Below are 16009 nucleotides of genomic sequence, written 5' to 3'. Positions count from 1 at the left end.
CCAGTACCACTAGAAGCAAAACAGCCCCTTAGCATGATGCTGCCACCGCCATGCTTGGCAACTAGCTCAGTGTTCTTAGGTTTGCTTCTCTAAACATACAACTTGTCATTGAGGCCAAATAGCTCAATTTTGTCTCATCTGACCATAAGGCTTTTCTCCAGGAGTCACTTTGCTTGTCTCTGTGGACAGTTTCAAATGTACATGGCAAACTCTTTGTAATCTGAAATGCTCACAAAATTACCACAGAAGTCAAAAGTTGCAGACCTTCCTTGCTTCTTCTTTAAATGCTTGGTAAAGCTTGGATTTTAGTCTAGAGCAGCACCTGGAATCTACTACACATTTACAAGCTTGATGTCACCACAACAATAAAGCTTGTTGCTGCTGTGTTTATATCAGTGCGAACTTTGGATTCTGTCTGGATATAGACGTAATTGAATTACCTCAGCAGGCAGGGGCAATCAATGCTGTGACCTCCACGCTGAATAAATCATTTACAGTAATATGCTTTTTGTTTTTTTGTTGTTGTTGTTTTAACTCGTCTCCAACCACACTTAACTCTTCCTGTTAGTGAGCCACTGAAATCAGCTGAGGGAGCATAACTGACTTTTAAAATATACCCTTGTACTGGAACTGAGCCACACAGGGAAATTCCTTTCTTTTACAAAAGCATCTGAAAGGAAAATGAGCCAAAAGTGCTACTTTTTGAGGGGGAGATTACTGATTCTGGTGATTAAACTCAGTGTGAGTCATGGGGCTAAGTGAAAAGCTGTGTAATATTTCCTGAGAAGTATATTCGTTATGACACAAGTTCATTCATCTGCTGTCTCTGCCTGCTTATCTTCCACCCTGACTTAGTTCCCCCCCCCTCTCCCTCTATAACTTTATATGGCACTTCCTGTGGGTGATGACATCATGATGTGGCTCACAGGCAGAGAGAGGAAGGAGGGCTGAAGTGGGAGGAGAGACATTTTCGGTGAAGTCTATTTATCCCAATGAATGTGTCTCTTTTGTGGAACATGGAAAGGCAGATTGAGCGCACTCAAGCTGAAATACACACAGGCGCTTTTAACTTTGCTTGATTATTTTTATGCATCTTTCAACTCTTTATTTTTAGTCTTATCTTTTACATATGAGTATTTCCTGCAACATCTATCAATATATAGTTTGCATTTGAAATCTTTTAATCCAAACTCTGGTGTTTAAGTTATTAATTCAACTTGCAAAACATTCTCTTTTCCCTGCTGGTCACAACTGGTCCAGAGGAATCCCAAAAATGCACCTAAAATTCTAAAAGGGGGATTAGGGAGGATCTGGTCCTTTTAAGGGGCATATCTGTAACTAAAATCCTTTTGGGCCTCTCAGACTGAAAGCAAGCAGTAAAGAATTCACAATTTCAAGCAAAAGAACAGTGTGTTCTCTCCACACACGCACACACCTCTGCTTTCTGTCACATATTGAGTCAACATACACGCTGTCTGTAGCTATTGTATCATTGTGTTTGGTTAGTGTGCATGTCAGTGTTACATTTGTTTAGCCCAGTTAGGTTTGGTCACAGTTAATGCAACACCACCTAAGGTCTAAATAGGCTAAGCAGCTGGTAATTGGAGGTGTGAGGGACTGCATATTCCAGATTACTCATGTATTTCCATAACAAGAAAAACTGTAGAATATTGAACTTGTTGCCTTTCCTCAGCGACTGATGGGAGCATTATCTCAGGTAAATAGAGAACAGGTCCTGCTGAACGAAAATGCCCAGGGTGATCTGATAAATGAGTAGCTAAACCATCTGAGCCCCATTCAGCTGGCAGGAGAATTACTGCAGAAATAGGAGGGGTTCTGGCTTTGTTTCTTTGCCTACTGTTTGTGTTATCCACTCTGAAGCCATCCCTATTACTGCCTCTGTCTTCGTGCAGATCTGCACAGCTTACTTTTGGGCAGTCTATTGTTTATGAAACAGCAAAGATGACACCTTTTATAGTACAGTATAACACAGGTCATTGAACGGAAAGTTTTAAAAGGCAGAACTTGCAAGATGGCATTTTAGTCTGGCACCAGTAAGTTTACGGCTTTAACTTTAGTTTATGTATACTTTTTCTAAACGTTCTGGGGAAAATGTATCATTAACTGAACCATGGTTGCATTTATTCATTGTGTGATAAATGTGTCCCAGTGGGACAGTTTATCACCTGACTGTGTCCTTGATTTCAAACCTGCTCTGTCCAGAGATATATGGAGCCCTGCAGACTTTCACTGCATCACATAAGTCAACCTATGTTAAGTCTTTTAAATATGTTCAAGGCTGACATGCAGTCCATATGCACTCAGCTTTCTGTGCTTCATGCACACTGCAGACTGGTGGAAAGGAAGCCTGTGGCTTTAAGGAAGGCGGAGCCACTGGGTCGCCAGTGTAGTGAGCCTATAAGAGATAGCTCAATACAATAGACTAGTAGACTTATCTAGAAGTGTCACAGTAATGCCTGAGTGTCGCCAAGTCTTTGGCGACCTGTTCCTGATGCAACTGAAAACTGACGATTACAGATTCAAATCGAACCCCGAAATAAACTGAGGCGCTGCATTTTACCAAAAAGGACTTTAGGGGTCAGTCAGCGGAGAGAACTGCGAAGTGAATTAGGTGAGTTCAAAAAGTGAATTGAAATGTCTGTTTAGAGCCACTGTGTGGATCCATGTCTTGTCTGTCTGTTGTTTTGTATGTCGGTGCCAGCACGGCAGACACAATTGCTTAATGCAACTTGAGATCTTATTCGGATTATTTTTTTTATTTCATTTTATTTTTATTTCTATATCTTATGGTTGTTTTTGATTGTTTTTCACTGACAGAGCCGTATACTAAGAGGAACAACTTAGTCCAGAGCAAAATGATTAAAAAACTTACAATATAATAATCTAAAAAAAAGAAAAACGGAGGGAAACGTGTGAATATGTATCTCTATGTGTTTGTCTATACTGATAACTATAAAGGATACGTGTTTTATATTCTTTATAGGTCTGCAATGGCACAGAAGTTATATAATCGTTCTCTTTAATTCTTAGGCTGCAATATTAATTTAGGTCTTTTCCTCTTAAACAAAAGGGAAATACAATTCACTGTGTATCATCATTGCCAAATAGCTGACTGTGTGTTGTGGCGTGAGTCACCTGCCTGCTGGAGGGCTTTTAACCATTATTATCTCAATCCGGTAAAGTGAGGGGGGTGTGCGCACTGTTTGCTTGCAGCACAGGTAGAGCGAGTATGGTTGCTCGGAAACCGCTGCAGGGGTGTCGTGAGCGGGGTGTGAACTCCTGTCAAGGCCTGAGGGTGACGGCCGTAAGCTTGAATTCAAGGCAAACCGGTGGTGTTTTACATCACTAGGAAGCTCAGCGGACCCCCTCCTTTCTCGAGCCCACTGCCACTGAGTTGTCTTCGTAGTTAGCCTTGGCTTGCCTTCTTATTGTATAAACAGATAAGTCACATTTGACCATAAGAAGGCCCACATTCTCCAGCCGGATTATCTGATTTAACCGACTTGGACATCTGCATGACTACATCATTTGTGTAATCCTGTTGCCTGTAAATGCTAATATGGTTAACCGCCAGGATGAACTGTCTTTGCACCTGTTGCAAGAGGAAGCACAAGCCCCTGGGGGTTCATTATCAAGGATCATGTTGCTTCCCGTCCCCGCCGAACCGAATCGATGGCCCTGGCCAGGGGGATTGCATGCCTTCTTGGGCAGTTTGGCTCAGACTGATGGCTCAGGCTTCCTGTTGTTTTAGAGCTTTGTTTCGCTCCAGCTGTCAGGCTAGCACATAAATATGGCTCATAAGAGACCAGGAACGAGGGAGCCGTGTTCTTTTCAGTCATCACTCCTACATTGTCAGGAGGACAGTGTGGCTCTAGCTGTGCATGCACCTCTTTAGTAGTTTCCAGAAGAGATGATTCTGAGTATGCATTGTAATCGTGTAATAATGATGTCTAATTAAACTCAGCCATGCAACAAAAAGCAACTGCGCTCACCCCTGATGCACTATTTTTTAAGGCTCATCTAAAACACATTTTATGACTTTCTAGGCTTTCTCCACTTGAGACTGAAACCCAGTTGAAACATTTAAACTCTGTTTGAGGCCATTTATTTTGCATTTACTCTATGTATGCCCCAGAAATATTAGATTACTCCCCCTTTGAATAATGTACACATTGTTTATACAGCCCTGACACATAGTTGACATGACACGAGCATTCGGTTCATTTGGCGTGGGGGCGTTCTTGCAACATCAGGTATATCTGTGGTAACAGGAGGAGCCCCCTTGAACTTTCCTGTTCAAGAGGAACAGGATTGCAAAACACCAGCACAGCACAGTCCAGTTTTAAAATAAACTAAACTTATTAAGCGACACAGTCTGTAGAAATTGAAATTCGAAAGTTGGTTACACAGTTCACACCCATGAATGCAATGCTGAACTCAGGCTCATGGAGTTTGCAAGCCACAGGTGAAATGTAAAGCTCAGTACCTCTCTATAGGAAAAGAAAAAAAAATGGGTGTATTTTTTCTTCTTTTGTTTTCAGCTGACACAGCTACACCTTTGTACTAACACGGTAAATAAAATGTAAAACATGAAGGGTAATACAACTTTTTCATAGCATGTTTTGACACAATGTGTTAGCAATGACTTTAATGAAGGTCCTGTTCTATTATGATGCAAGATCTAAATCGTATGTTAGTAACACCTGTGTTTACCTTCGATTTCATGTCAGAATGCTTTTGTGATAAAGTAGTTCTACACTGGTTCTCCAAACCCACAGCAAGTGTGTTTACATGCCATTTAATTCAGGTCTACAAAAGCAGACATGACCAGTAGTGACCTTTTCCACCATCTATTGCTTTCATGCTTTGAATGAGGAATACTGTGAATAGAACATTTTGAAAGGCACGTTCTCCAGGTGTGCTCGGACACCAGTGTCCTGAAGGCCATAGGAAATTGTTGTCACCCAAAAGCCATTATTAAATATCTGGTCTAATGAGAATCACCTGGCTCTGCTTTTAGAGCGTTTTTAGTGTCCTATACGATGATCTGTTTCACTTGACCTACTTTTGATTTTATTTTATTTTATTTTTTGCCAATTCATTCATGGCTGTTTTTTAATATAGGTACACCAGAAGCAGGGGCAGCCAGCCGGGCGATCTGAGTGTTTCCTGGCTTTGATGCGACCCGAGGGTGCCTGGAGCATGTCCACAGTGGGCCTGACTGCCCAGGAGATCTCTTTTCCCATAGAAAACCCCTTTCTCCGGGGCAGCTACTGTCACAGCATGGCTGGATCTAAACCCTCCTGGCGCGATCGCCATGTACTGGACAAGTGAGTGTTGTGGTGCACTTCATTAGAGAAAGACTTTAGAAAGGATGTGCATGTCATGTTGAAATTGCATGGTTCAGGTTAGTCTTACATTTTCTGTTAATTTCAATATGTCACATTTCTGTGACGAAGCACTGCTGTTCTGAAACGTCATTCTTCTTTTCTAGCAGCTTCTACTTCAGTATGGACAGGGCAAACATAGATCACAGCTATCGTGCCCAGCAAAAGGAGCCACCTCCAAGTTATGAGAGTAAGTTAAATATCTTTATTTCCTTTTCTTTCTTTTTCATACAGGATGTACCTTTTAAACTACACAAATGCTGCATTGCATGAATTCTCTTTCATTGTTTGTTATTTCACATACTGGACATATTGTTGTAACCTGAATATTATAAAGTCAGTGTAGTATTATAGTATTCGATTTTTATTGTCTTTAATTTACTTTAATTATTTATCAATCTGCCACTTGTCTGATGGTTATTATTTTTTCAACTTACTTTTTTGGCAGGACATAAACACAGTCCCAACTCACAGAGAATACTCTCAAAGAAATCCCGGCCTTCCCAACTCTTCCTGTCCTCCAGCAATGAACCTTCCACCCCAAGTCCTGCTGATGATGACCTGCTGATGAGGCTGTCATTTAACGAGTTGAACAGCCCACCACAGACACCTAGCAGATGCTCTAAGCCTCTACCCCCTATTCCCCCACAGACAGATATCTCCCATGAGCAGGCTATGGACAGTGAGGTAGAATTTTTCACAAGTTCAGACGACAGCTGCCGCCTGGTGTCTGATCAATTTTCTAAATCAGCTTTTAGAAATCCTCTATCTCACCGAAGGAGCTTCAAGGACTGTGGGCAGATTAACTACGCTTACTACGATGGGCCATTAGGACCGCAAAGCCCGCAGCAACCCCAACAGCACCATCAGGCAAATCCTCCGCAGGAAGTACGGGAACAGTATGAGCAGCAGCCACAGGAAAGACCCGCTCAGAGGAGGCTACGACGCTCTCTCTCTGGACCAGCTGGATCTTTACACAAGCTGCCACGACCCACATGCCCAAAAAGGTACCCCAACAATATGGATAAACAAGAGGTTCCCCCTCCTATACCTCCACGTAATGTCAAGACAGATTGCAGGCGCTGGTCAGCAGAAGTCTCATCTGGGGCTTACAGCGATGAGGACAAACCACCCAAACTGCCTCCAAGAGGCCCTCTGTCCACAGGCAGCTCCCGCACTCCCAGCCCTAAGAGCCTCCCAACATACACTAACGGGGTGATGCCCCCAACCCAAAGCTTTGCACCAGATCCTAAGTATGTAAGCGGTCGGAGTTTACAGAGACAGAACAGTGAGGGCTCCCCATGTATCCTTCCTATTATGGAGAATGGCAAGAAGGCCAGCACCACACATTACTACCTTCTGCCTCAGCGGTCTCCTTTTGCAGACTCGCCTTGTGACTGCCACACCAGAAAGAAAGCACAGGTGGATTTTGTTTGAAAAGTTTTTGTGGAAGTAATAGAAGACTATACTGTACATGCGCAAAACCCACTTGACAAAATGGTGAAATTGGACACCAACAACCTTTTAAAACTGCTGCTTTTACCTTTTTTCTTTTTGTAATACCCCTTATGTATTTTGAACACACAGGGTATTTGCGCACTGTGTACAGTTACTGGTAATATTGAAAAGATATTTTCTGTGAAAACCATGTCTAACTAAAGATTGTGGGCAAAGTTCAACAGTCTATAGCTTATTTTTTTAAAATATATTTTAATTTTATGAAATTCAATATTTTGCTCTGTTTTAGTAAAGATGTGGTACGGCCAGAAAGTACAAGCGGGCCTTGTACCTTGTGTGCTCAGTGTTTTGTGTCTGATGTGGTGTGGATGTTTTGTGAGATGCACTGGGGCTTTTTGATGGTGCTTTTGCATCTCACAAGGGACAAAAAGGTCAGTAATGTAACCATGTATCACTTAATATATGAAGTCTAAATACAAGCCCGATGAATTTATAACAAAATGAAGGATTCTAGCACGTGCCGATTCTGTTTGCTATTATATCAATACTGATATGGGTTTCGCGCCTTGATGTAGTGTCAGTCTTACTCAGGCTGACTACTTCAAAGTAAATTTGTGTTGTGTTTTGTTCTTTGTTTGTTTTTTCACCCCATATGGCACATTGTCATGGTACATTTTGTACCAGTAGGTGGGTTCATTACTAGTAGCTAACCATATTTCTTTTGGATTGTCCAGTGCAGCTGAGTATGGTGTAGCGTCTTGAGTGTATTTGTGTGTGTATGTGCAGTGGATGTGTTTGCGCATATGTGCATGTGAACAGCAGTTGGGAAAAGTGTTTAATTAGTAAAGAATTGTCAACAATGCTTGTTACTGTGCAACACTTGTTAGCAGTGCCCGCTTTTTAGTAGAGCCTTCTAAGAAGTGCACACATTTGATTTATTTCTGTCAGTCTCCAGATCTGTTTTATTGCACAGGAACTGGTCTGTTGACTGTCAGTGAATGTGTGCTGTTCTTCCAATTGAAGCTACTTCTTTTTCTTCTTTTTTTTTTTCTGGTCAAGCTGTGAGTCATTGCTTGAAACACATTTGCCTCAAGTACTACCTCACTTTGATATTATCCTTATACCTTTACAAACTCCCTGCTTTAAATTGTGTTCACAGGTGAAATTTGAAATTGTAATCCACGAGCGATGAGGTAACGGCTCCATATGTGACCTAACACTTGTAGGAAAAGACAATGAATTCAAACGCAAAATCTGTTCTAACCGAATATCCTAATATGGAGATTTTAGATGAAATAGATTTTAGATGAGAGATGTTTGACTAATCTGTTAATACAAATGCATTACAAAGACAGTACAGGGTTTACCTACCTGACACAGACTTTCCTGTTCTGCACATGCATTCCTGCCTTACATGATTGCAGTGGGTGTGGTCTGAAAGACTTTGGCTGCTGGCAGCCTACAAAATGTATGATTTTTCTTTTTTTTTTTTTTAATTGTTGTACATTATCCACAAGGCGTCAGGATGATATAGAAAATGTAGCACATGTATTGAAGTAACCCTTGGTATCAAACACGGTGTTCAGTTTGGGAAACAAATAACTGCTAAGGTCAATCGGTCATTGAAGTATCTTTTTTTTCTTCTCTTCCTTCTGTTCACAGATCTTACCAACACAATGTTGCTTTTGACTTAAATGTTTGGAAAAATGTTTACATCATACACAAAAAAACAAACTATTTAATCTTAAGGTATTCATATGTCTTATTAGAAATGTTAAAACAGAATGAAGACTAGTTTATCAAGAGATAACACTCTGCTGTGGCGAAGACATGCACTGGGAGAGTTCAGTATGCTGTGTACAGTATTTAACAACTCCATTTGTTATTATGAATAGTTGATAAGTATATAGTCTTTAAAAAGAAAGCAATAATAAAGTGACTTATTTATAAGCTTGCTTCGTCCTGTGTCTTGAACCTGTCAAGAGTGAACTCTCAACTCAGCTGTTTGGCCTGTTTTATCACCCACACGCCCTCATGGTGTACTTTATTGTGACTGGCTTCGATCCAAAGAAAGAAGAGTGACAGGTGTACAGTAGAATGCCTTCCTCTTCCTGGTTATAACTAAATTTCCTCCTGCACGATTGCTTCATCGTTCCTTGGCAGCGGGCTTTGCACCCACTGCTTTTAAAGCCCTTTTAACACTGTTACAAGTGTTTTATTCTCAGTTTGAATCCTTGTGGTTAGGCGTGGAGCCAAAACCACAGTGAACCCCATTAGAGGTCAAATAATTACTAAATGAGCCACAGTTCAGCTCCAATTACAATACTGGCGGAGACCTTAGTGATTTGTATTTCTGCTGATTTGCTTAAGACAGTGACTTCTCTCAATGAAACAAAAGGTGACAGTTTAAGTTAAGTTGTCTAGGCCACCTGAAAACCTTTTCACTTGGTTCTTGCTTAGGTGAGTTACTAAGCAACAGCATGCATGTTGACTATAGCTACCAAAGAAAGACTCACTGCGCTTTTAAAATAATTGCTGGAGGCAAGAAAGACAAAAAAATAGGTAAATTAACAGGAAGACCGGTTTGCATTCAGATTGAACATAGTTTATTAATCGGTATTCTAAGATCCTTTCCCTTTAGTGGCACTACAAGTCACAAATGCATTAAGTCATAATGGACACAAGACTTATATTTCTCTCTGTAGCCACAATTTCATAGAAACTGGAACAAAAGAGATCCTGAAAGTTCTATTTTTTTTCTCTCCATTAAATTTCAACACCCCATACACAAACATACAATATGTATGGCTTATCTTTCAGTTTCTCATCAAATACATTTCCTGCCTCAATTAATTAAACTCTGGCACTCTGGAGGCATTAATGAGTGAAATAAACTAATTTCTGTGATAAAAATATTATGATTTTTGTAATTATTCCCTTAATTGCTATACAAATTCTACTTTGCTGGTTACACTACAGTTCTTTGTGTTAAAGAGCCCATATATGTTTAGGTGTTTCTGTAGGACTTCATAGGTCTACACTATAGAAATAAAAAGTAGGAATGGTCATATTGGAGAAGTGCTGATGATGCAGTATATCTATAGCTAGACTATCCACAATCTCATATATTTTCAAGAGAGGATGGAGAAGTATGGATTGTGTGTCTTCCTCTACTCCATCACACAGAGGAACGCACATACACACACAAAACAAAAATCATGAAGCTAGACTAAAAAATAAGTTCCATTGTTTGCATTAACTTCATGTTTAGGCGTAACTTTTCTTATCGTTTGCTGTGAGGTGATTTGTAAATATTTAACTCGGGCTGCAGTGCTGCTGGTTAAATTTTATTCAGGTCACAGTACCTGTGTAGGAAATATAGAACATCAAGCAAAGGTAAAGAACTTGCTCAGTGTACCACCTCTATTGAGGCACTAGGTGGAGACAAAACCAAATCAAGGGCTTATCTCAAAAGAACCAAAGTTAAGTTTGTTTTTCTATTATGAATCAGCTGCAAATACATGCAAAAGTAGTTTGATTTCCTTTCTATGAAAAAAAAAATCTTAAAATTCCATTAAAGGCCATGGTCTGTGTCTCTTTCTCCTTTGACTCTTCAAAAGCGAAACACTTAAAATAAGCACATCTATGCCATCTAGTGGCAGGTGACTGTGGACTGCAGAGCCCTAGTCTGGATTATTTTCTTGTTGGGGTGTCAAAGTTTTTTTGTTTTTTTTAATGGATAAAAATAGAGATGCTGTTTAAAAAGCAAAAACGAACAAAAAACAGAAGCACCTATCTGATACAGTAAAACCATTGCATAGATACTGTGTAACATTTTAACTGGACAGATGTTTAACAAATATGCAAATGTGTGTATTTGAATGCTACAGTAAGCATTTTTTGTGTTTCACTACTGTTAGATGTTAATTGTAACAAGCTCAATAGAGATATATCATAGAGTATAAGCAGTAGCTAGCCCATATTGCATATTGTTTAATAACACTAAAGACAAAATTAACTTGTTATTTAACAAAATTATCTATAGATGATACAGTGCGTTTCTCAGTTTGTGCATTCAGAAAATGTAGATTTTCCAGGCAAAAACTTCAGGTTAAAAGAGATTTATTATTATTTTTACTATTTGAACAGTGCTGAGAAAGATATATCAAGATAGGATAAAAAGAGAAATGGTGCTCCATGATATGTTGGTGTGGAAAATAATATACGTGCAAAAACATATGCATTAAATTTAAGTTCTTATAAATAAATGATAAATAGCAAAACAACTTCAAAATGTTTTAAAATTAAAAGATGATAGTTCTTACTGATCTTTAAGTAAGATTATTAGCGATTAAAACAGTAACTAATTGCTTAATTTTATATAATATAGTGAATATATCAGTTTCTAAATGTTTTCTGATCTATAAGTGCCTGCCAGTCCCAAGTTGGAAATTCCTGAAAGACAAAGTCAAAAATCATATTTTTAAACATTGCTGAAAAAGTTTAAAATAATTATTGCATTATTAATAACTAATCATAAATAATTATTATAATAAATCTCTGAATATGATAGTAATTAGAGTAAGACATACGTGTATCAGTGAAGTCAAAGAAATCTCCCTCAAGAAAAGACAATCTTCTCCTCTGAGAGTTGCTCCTTTTCCTAAAAAAGAAAAGGATGCTTGTTTGTGTTTTTACTCAATGAATGAACACAAAAAGCGATTTTTTTTCCAGAGTACATTACAGGAAAACGCGCAGAAGGCATCATAACCCACCGAGTATATGTATGTCTCCTTTTGAAAATGACAGCGATGACGATTATAATGAAGAGCAGGAGCGCTACTGCGAGTGAGCCAAACAGTGCTCCATAGAAACCTGGACCTCGGCGGAAAAGGTCACATTGTGGACCATAAAACTGCTCCAGGCTGGTTTCGTAGCACCTGGGTAAAATTCAAAAGAGGTTTAATAAAAATAGTTTTTACAAAAAAAACTAGATAGATAGATAGATAGATAGATAGATAGATAGATAGATAGATAGATAGATAGATAGATAGATAGATAGATAGATAGATAGATAGATAGATAGATAGATAGATAGATAGATAGATAGATAGACAGACAGACAGACATTTTATTACCTGCAGACTGGGCCTGTGTAAATGTCATTTAAACATTCTCCGTGTCCATTGCAGTAATCAGGGTTTCTTTTGCATGGTCCAACACACTGCCATTGACCATTAGTAATCTCTTCAGTGTAATTAGCAAACTGAGTGCAGTTAATAAAAGGCTTCAACTCTGTGATATCTACAAGATTTCAAAACATATATATATATTCAACATACTATAATGTAAAATAAACAGGACAAATTTAAGAAAAATGAATAAAGAATGGCTGATTGTGCTTTACATTTAGAACAACATACAACACACTTACTAGTAATGGCAGGTGCCTCAAAGCTGAGATCATTTAACTCCACACTTTGATTACCAAAAGCCAAAGAAATTTTGTTGAGGTTATTTTCATTTTGTAGGATATTCTTCAAAACCACACTAAGATGAGTGTTAATAAACTCGATTTGAGTTTCATTGTTTTGATACTGATACTCCGCCAGGCTCTTTGCAACAACACTTCCTTCACTACAAAAAATGGTAGAAATGTTATGAGAAAACAGCTATCTCTTTCTTAAAAGGTAATAATAAATGTAACAAATAGTTTAATAAATGTTGAAGGAAAATTTACCTTAATTTGATTACTTTAACTGTTTTATAGGCCTGGGGATCTGCTTGTCTACACAGGTTTCTGAGCTGTAAAAAAAAAGGACAGAAGGGATTATGCAACATTTCAGATAAAAGATTTAAATAATTTTATATTTTTTTGTATTACAAAATACTTTGTAATACTAATTAAAAATAATAACTCATAATATTGAATATGAAGAAAATTATCTGTACCTGTGCTTCTAATTTGTTGATGAATATCTGTGATTCAGGTGAAGTTAAATTAAGAAAAGCCTGGATAAAAGTGACGTTGAATTTGAAAGTAATGTTTACTTTGCGCACGGGTGCAGTATCTACAAAAAATTGAAAGATTTTAAAAGCCATTTATGACAACATTTTACCTTGGACATGCAAAAGTGGGGGAGAAAACACAGATATAACGCAAGAAGTCAAAATATCAATTTATGTAAAAGGTAATGAAAATATATTATTTTTAAGAAAAACTATACGGAAATGAAAAACCTCACCAATGATTGGGACAGTGTTGTTTTCTCCATAAGAACATGAGTCTCCATAGGCAAAATCTTGGCACACAATTGTTGTCAAAGAGGATGTCAAATTTGTGGGGAGAGTAATTGATGAAGAAAAACTAACTGTTGCTGACGATGCAGGAGAATTTGTGACAGAGCCTACAATTGTTGTTTCACTGGTGGATGTATCAGTTAAATAGGTCACAGATGTGGTTGAAGAGGAGAAAGAAGAAGATGTACGGCTGGGAACAGTAGTACTTGAGTTGGGTTGTAAAACTGTAGCTTGTGAGTCAGGAAGTACGGTTGTCATTATCTCAGAAGCCTGAGTAGTTGTTCCTTTGTTCTCTGTTGTACTAGAGCCTGTTACCAGTGCTTGAGTACGTTGTTCAGTGTATGTTGGCGTAAAACTGGTGGTTTCTGAAGTAACTGTGGAAGGAAAACTGGAGGAAGTCTCTGAAGTTGTCACCAAAACAGTTGTTGTAAAATGGTCCATGTTGGTAGATAGAGTAATTTCATTGGTGGTGACTGATGGGAGAGACTCTGTAGACTGTGTTGTTCCTGTTTGGGCCATTGTTGTAATAGAAGTTGTTGGTGATTCAGGGTGTGCGGATGTCATTGTCACAGAAGTCTCAAGAGTTGTTGCTTTGTTCTCTGTTGTACTAGTGCCTGTTACAGCTGTTTGAGTACTTTGTTCTGGGGATGTTGGAGTAAAACTAGTGCTTTCTGAAGTGACTGTGGAAGGCGAACTGGAGGAAGTCTCTGAAGTTGTTGTGGAATGGTCCATGTTGGTAGTTAGAGTAATTTCATTGGTTGTGACTGGTGGGACAGACTCTGTAGACTGTGTTGTTCCTGTTTGTGCCATTGCTGTAATAGAAGTTGTTGGTGATTGAGGGTGTGCGGATGTTGTTGTCTCAGAAGTCTCAAGAGTTGTTGCATTGTTCTCTGTTGTACCAGTGCCTGTTACAGCTGTTTGAGTACTTTGTTCTGGGGATGTTGGAGTAAAACTAGTGCTTTCTGAAGTGACTGTGGAAGGCGAACTGAAGGAAGTCTCTGAAGTTGTTGTGGAATGGTCCATGTTGGTAGTTATAGTAATTTCATTGGTGGTGACTGGTGGGACAGACTCTGTAGACTGTGTTGTTCCTGTTTGGGCCATTGCTGTAATAGAAGTTGTTGATGATTCAGGGTGTGCGGATGTCATTATCTCAGAAGTCTCAAGAGTTGTTGCTTTATTCTTTGTTGTACTAGTGCCTGTTACAGCTGTTTGAGTACTTTGTTCTGGGGATGTTGGAGTAAAACTAGTGCTTTCTGAAGTGACTGTGGAAGGCGAACTGGAGGAAGTCTCTGAAGTTGTTGTGGAATGGTCCATGTTGGTAGTTAGAGTAATTTCATTGGTTGTGAATGGTGGGAAAGAGACTGTAGACTGTGTTGTTCCTGTTTGGGCCATTGTTGTAATAGAAGTGGTTGGTGATTGAGGGTGTGCGGATGTCATTGTCGCAGAAGTCTCAAGAGTTGTTGCTTTGTTCTCTGTTGTACTAGTGCCTGTTACAGTTGTTTGAGTACTTTGTTCTGGGGATGTTGGAGTAAAACTAGTGCTTTCTGAAGTGACTGTGGAAGGCGAACTGAAGGAAGTCTCTGAAGTTGTTGTGGAATGGTCCATGTTGGTAGTTAGAGTAATTTCATTGGTGGTGACTGGTGGGACAGACTCTGTAGACTGTGTTGTTCCTGTTTGGGCCATTGCTGTAATAGAAGTTGTTGATGATTCAGGGTGTGCGGATGTCATTATCTCAGAAGTCTCAAGAGTTGTTGCTTTATTCTTTGTTGTACTAGTGCCTGTTACAGCTGTTTGAGTACTTTGTTCTGGGGATGTTGGAGTAAAACTAGTGCTTTCTGAAGTGACTGTGGAAGGCGAACTGGAGGAAGTCTCTGAAGTTGTTGTGGAATGGTCCATGTTGGTAGTTAGAGTAATTTCATTGGTTGTGAATGGTGGGAAAGAGACTGTAGACTGTGTTGTTCCTGTTTGGGCCATTGTTGTAATAGAAGTGGTTGGTGATTGAGGGTGTGCGGATGTCATTGTCGCAGAAGTCTCAAGAGTTGTTGCTTTGTTCTCTGTTGTACTAGTGCCTGTTACAGCTGTTTGAGTACTTTGTTCTGGGGATGTTGGAGTAAAACTAGTGCTTTCTGAAGTGACTGTGGAAGGCGAACTGGAGGAAGTCTCTGAAGTTGTTGTGGAATGGTCCATGTTGGTAGTTAGAGTAATTTCATTGGTGGTGAGTGGTGGGACAGACTCTGTAGACTGTGTTGTTCCTGTTTGTGCCATTGCTGTAATAGAAGTTGTTGGTGATTGAGGGTGTGCGGATGTCATTGTCGCAGCAGTCTCAAGAGTTGTTGCTTTGTTCTCTGTTGTACTAGTGCCTGTTACAGCTGTTTGAGTACTTTGTTCTGAGGATGTTGGAGTAAAACTAGTGCTTTCTGAAGTGACTGTGGAAGGCGAACTGGAGGAAGTCTCTGAAGTTGTTGTGGAATGGTCCATGTTGGTAGTTAGAGTAATTTCATTGGTGGTGACTGGTGGGACAGACTCTGTAGACTGTGTTGTTCCTGTTTGGGCCATTGCTGTAATAGAAGTTGTTGGTGATTGAGGGTGTGCGGATGTCGTTGTCTCAGAAGTCTCAAGAGTTGTTGCATTGTTCTCTGTTGTACCAGTGCCTGTTACAGCTGTTTGAGTACTTTGTTCTGGGGATGTTGGAGTAAAACTAGTGCTTTCTGAAGTGACTGTGGAAGGCGAACTGGAGGAAGTCTCTGAAGTTGTTGTGGAATGGTCCATGTTGGTAGTTAGAGTAATTTCATTGGTTGTGACTGGTGGGACAGACTCTGTAGACTGTGTTGTTCCTGTTTGTG

The 16009-nt window shown here is 39.4% G+C and overlaps 2 protein-coding genes across 4 annotated transcripts; one reads left to right on the top strand and one right to left on the bottom strand.

The window, feature by feature from the left end:
- Positions 1-2443: 2443 nt before the first annotated feature.
- Positions 2444-9612, top strand: errfi1a (ERBB receptor feedback inhibitor 1a). Of its 2 annotated transcripts, none has more exons than XM_080891190.1 (4): positions 2444-2632; positions 5146-5351; positions 5519-5598; positions 5857-9612. In XM_080891190.1, the coding sequence occupies exons 2-4, from the start codon at positions 5200-5202 to the stop codon at positions 6843-6845; spliced, it is 1221 nt and encodes a 406-aa protein (XP_080747316.1). In that variant the 5' UTR covers positions 2444-2632; positions 5146-5199; the 3' UTR covers positions 6846-9612. The 2 variants fall into 2 exon arrangements, with proteins under 2 accessions (XP_080747316.1, XP_080747315.1); XM_080891189.1 differs by having other exon boundaries at positions 5516-5598; positions 5857-9608.
- A 1380-nt stretch (positions 9613-10992) lies between these two features.
- Positions 10993-13784, bottom strand: LOC308402806 (mucin-3A). Of its 2 annotated transcripts, XM_080891899.1 has the most exons (8): positions 13112-13784; positions 12819-12937; positions 12607-12671; positions 12301-12503; positions 12005-12170; positions 11642-11806; positions 11459-11529; positions 10993-11321 (listed from the first exon to the last, which is right to left on the bottom strand). In XM_080891899.1, the coding sequence occupies exons 1-8, from the start codon at positions 13728-13730 to the stop codon at positions 11272-11274; spliced, it is 1458 nt and encodes a 485-aa protein (XP_080748025.1). In that variant the 5' UTR covers positions 13731-13784; the 3' UTR covers positions 10993-11271. The 2 variants fall into 2 exon arrangements, with proteins under 2 accessions (XP_080748025.1, XP_080748026.1); XM_080891900.1 differs by having other exon boundaries at positions 12819-13784.
- Positions 13785-16009: the final 2225 nt, after the last annotated feature.

This window comes from Rhamphochromis sp. 'chilingali' (genome assembly GCF_963969265.1).
Source record: "Rhamphochromis sp. 'chilingali' genome assembly, chromosome: 9".
NCBI classification, from domain to species: Eukaryota; Metazoa; Chordata; class Actinopteri; order Cichliformes; family Cichlidae; genus Rhamphochromis; species Rhamphochromis sp. 'chilingali'.
The sequence above is the reverse complement of the archived record's forward strand: the minus strand, read 5'-3'. Positions and strand labels throughout refer to the sequence as shown.

Bases quoted from the DNA above. Each gene is read 5' to 3' on its own strand.
- LOC308402806 (XM_080891899.1), bottom strand. From the start codon at position 13,730: ATGACATCCGCACACCCTGAATCACCAACAACTTCTATTACAACAATG. The intron at 11,530-11,641 runs GTGGGTTATGAT...TTTCTTTTTTAG, and splicing joins AGGAGACATACATATACTCG to GAAAAGGAGCAACTCTCAGA. The intron at 11,322-11,458 runs GTATGTCTTACT...TTTGTCTTTCAG, and splicing joins CTTTGACTTCACTGATACAC to GAATTTCCAACTTGGGACTG.
- errfi1a (XM_080891189.1), top strand. From the start codon at position 5,200: ATGCGACCCGAGGGTGCCTGGAGCATGTCCACAGTGGGCCTGACTGCC. The intron at 5,352-5,515 runs GTGAGTGTTGTG...CTTCTTTTCTAG, and splicing joins GATCGCCATGTACTGGACAA to CAGCTTCTACTTCAGTATGG. The intron at 5,599-5,856 runs GTAAGTTAAATA...CTTTTTTGGCAG, and splicing joins GCCACCTCCAAGTTATGAGA to GACATAAACACAGTCCCAAC.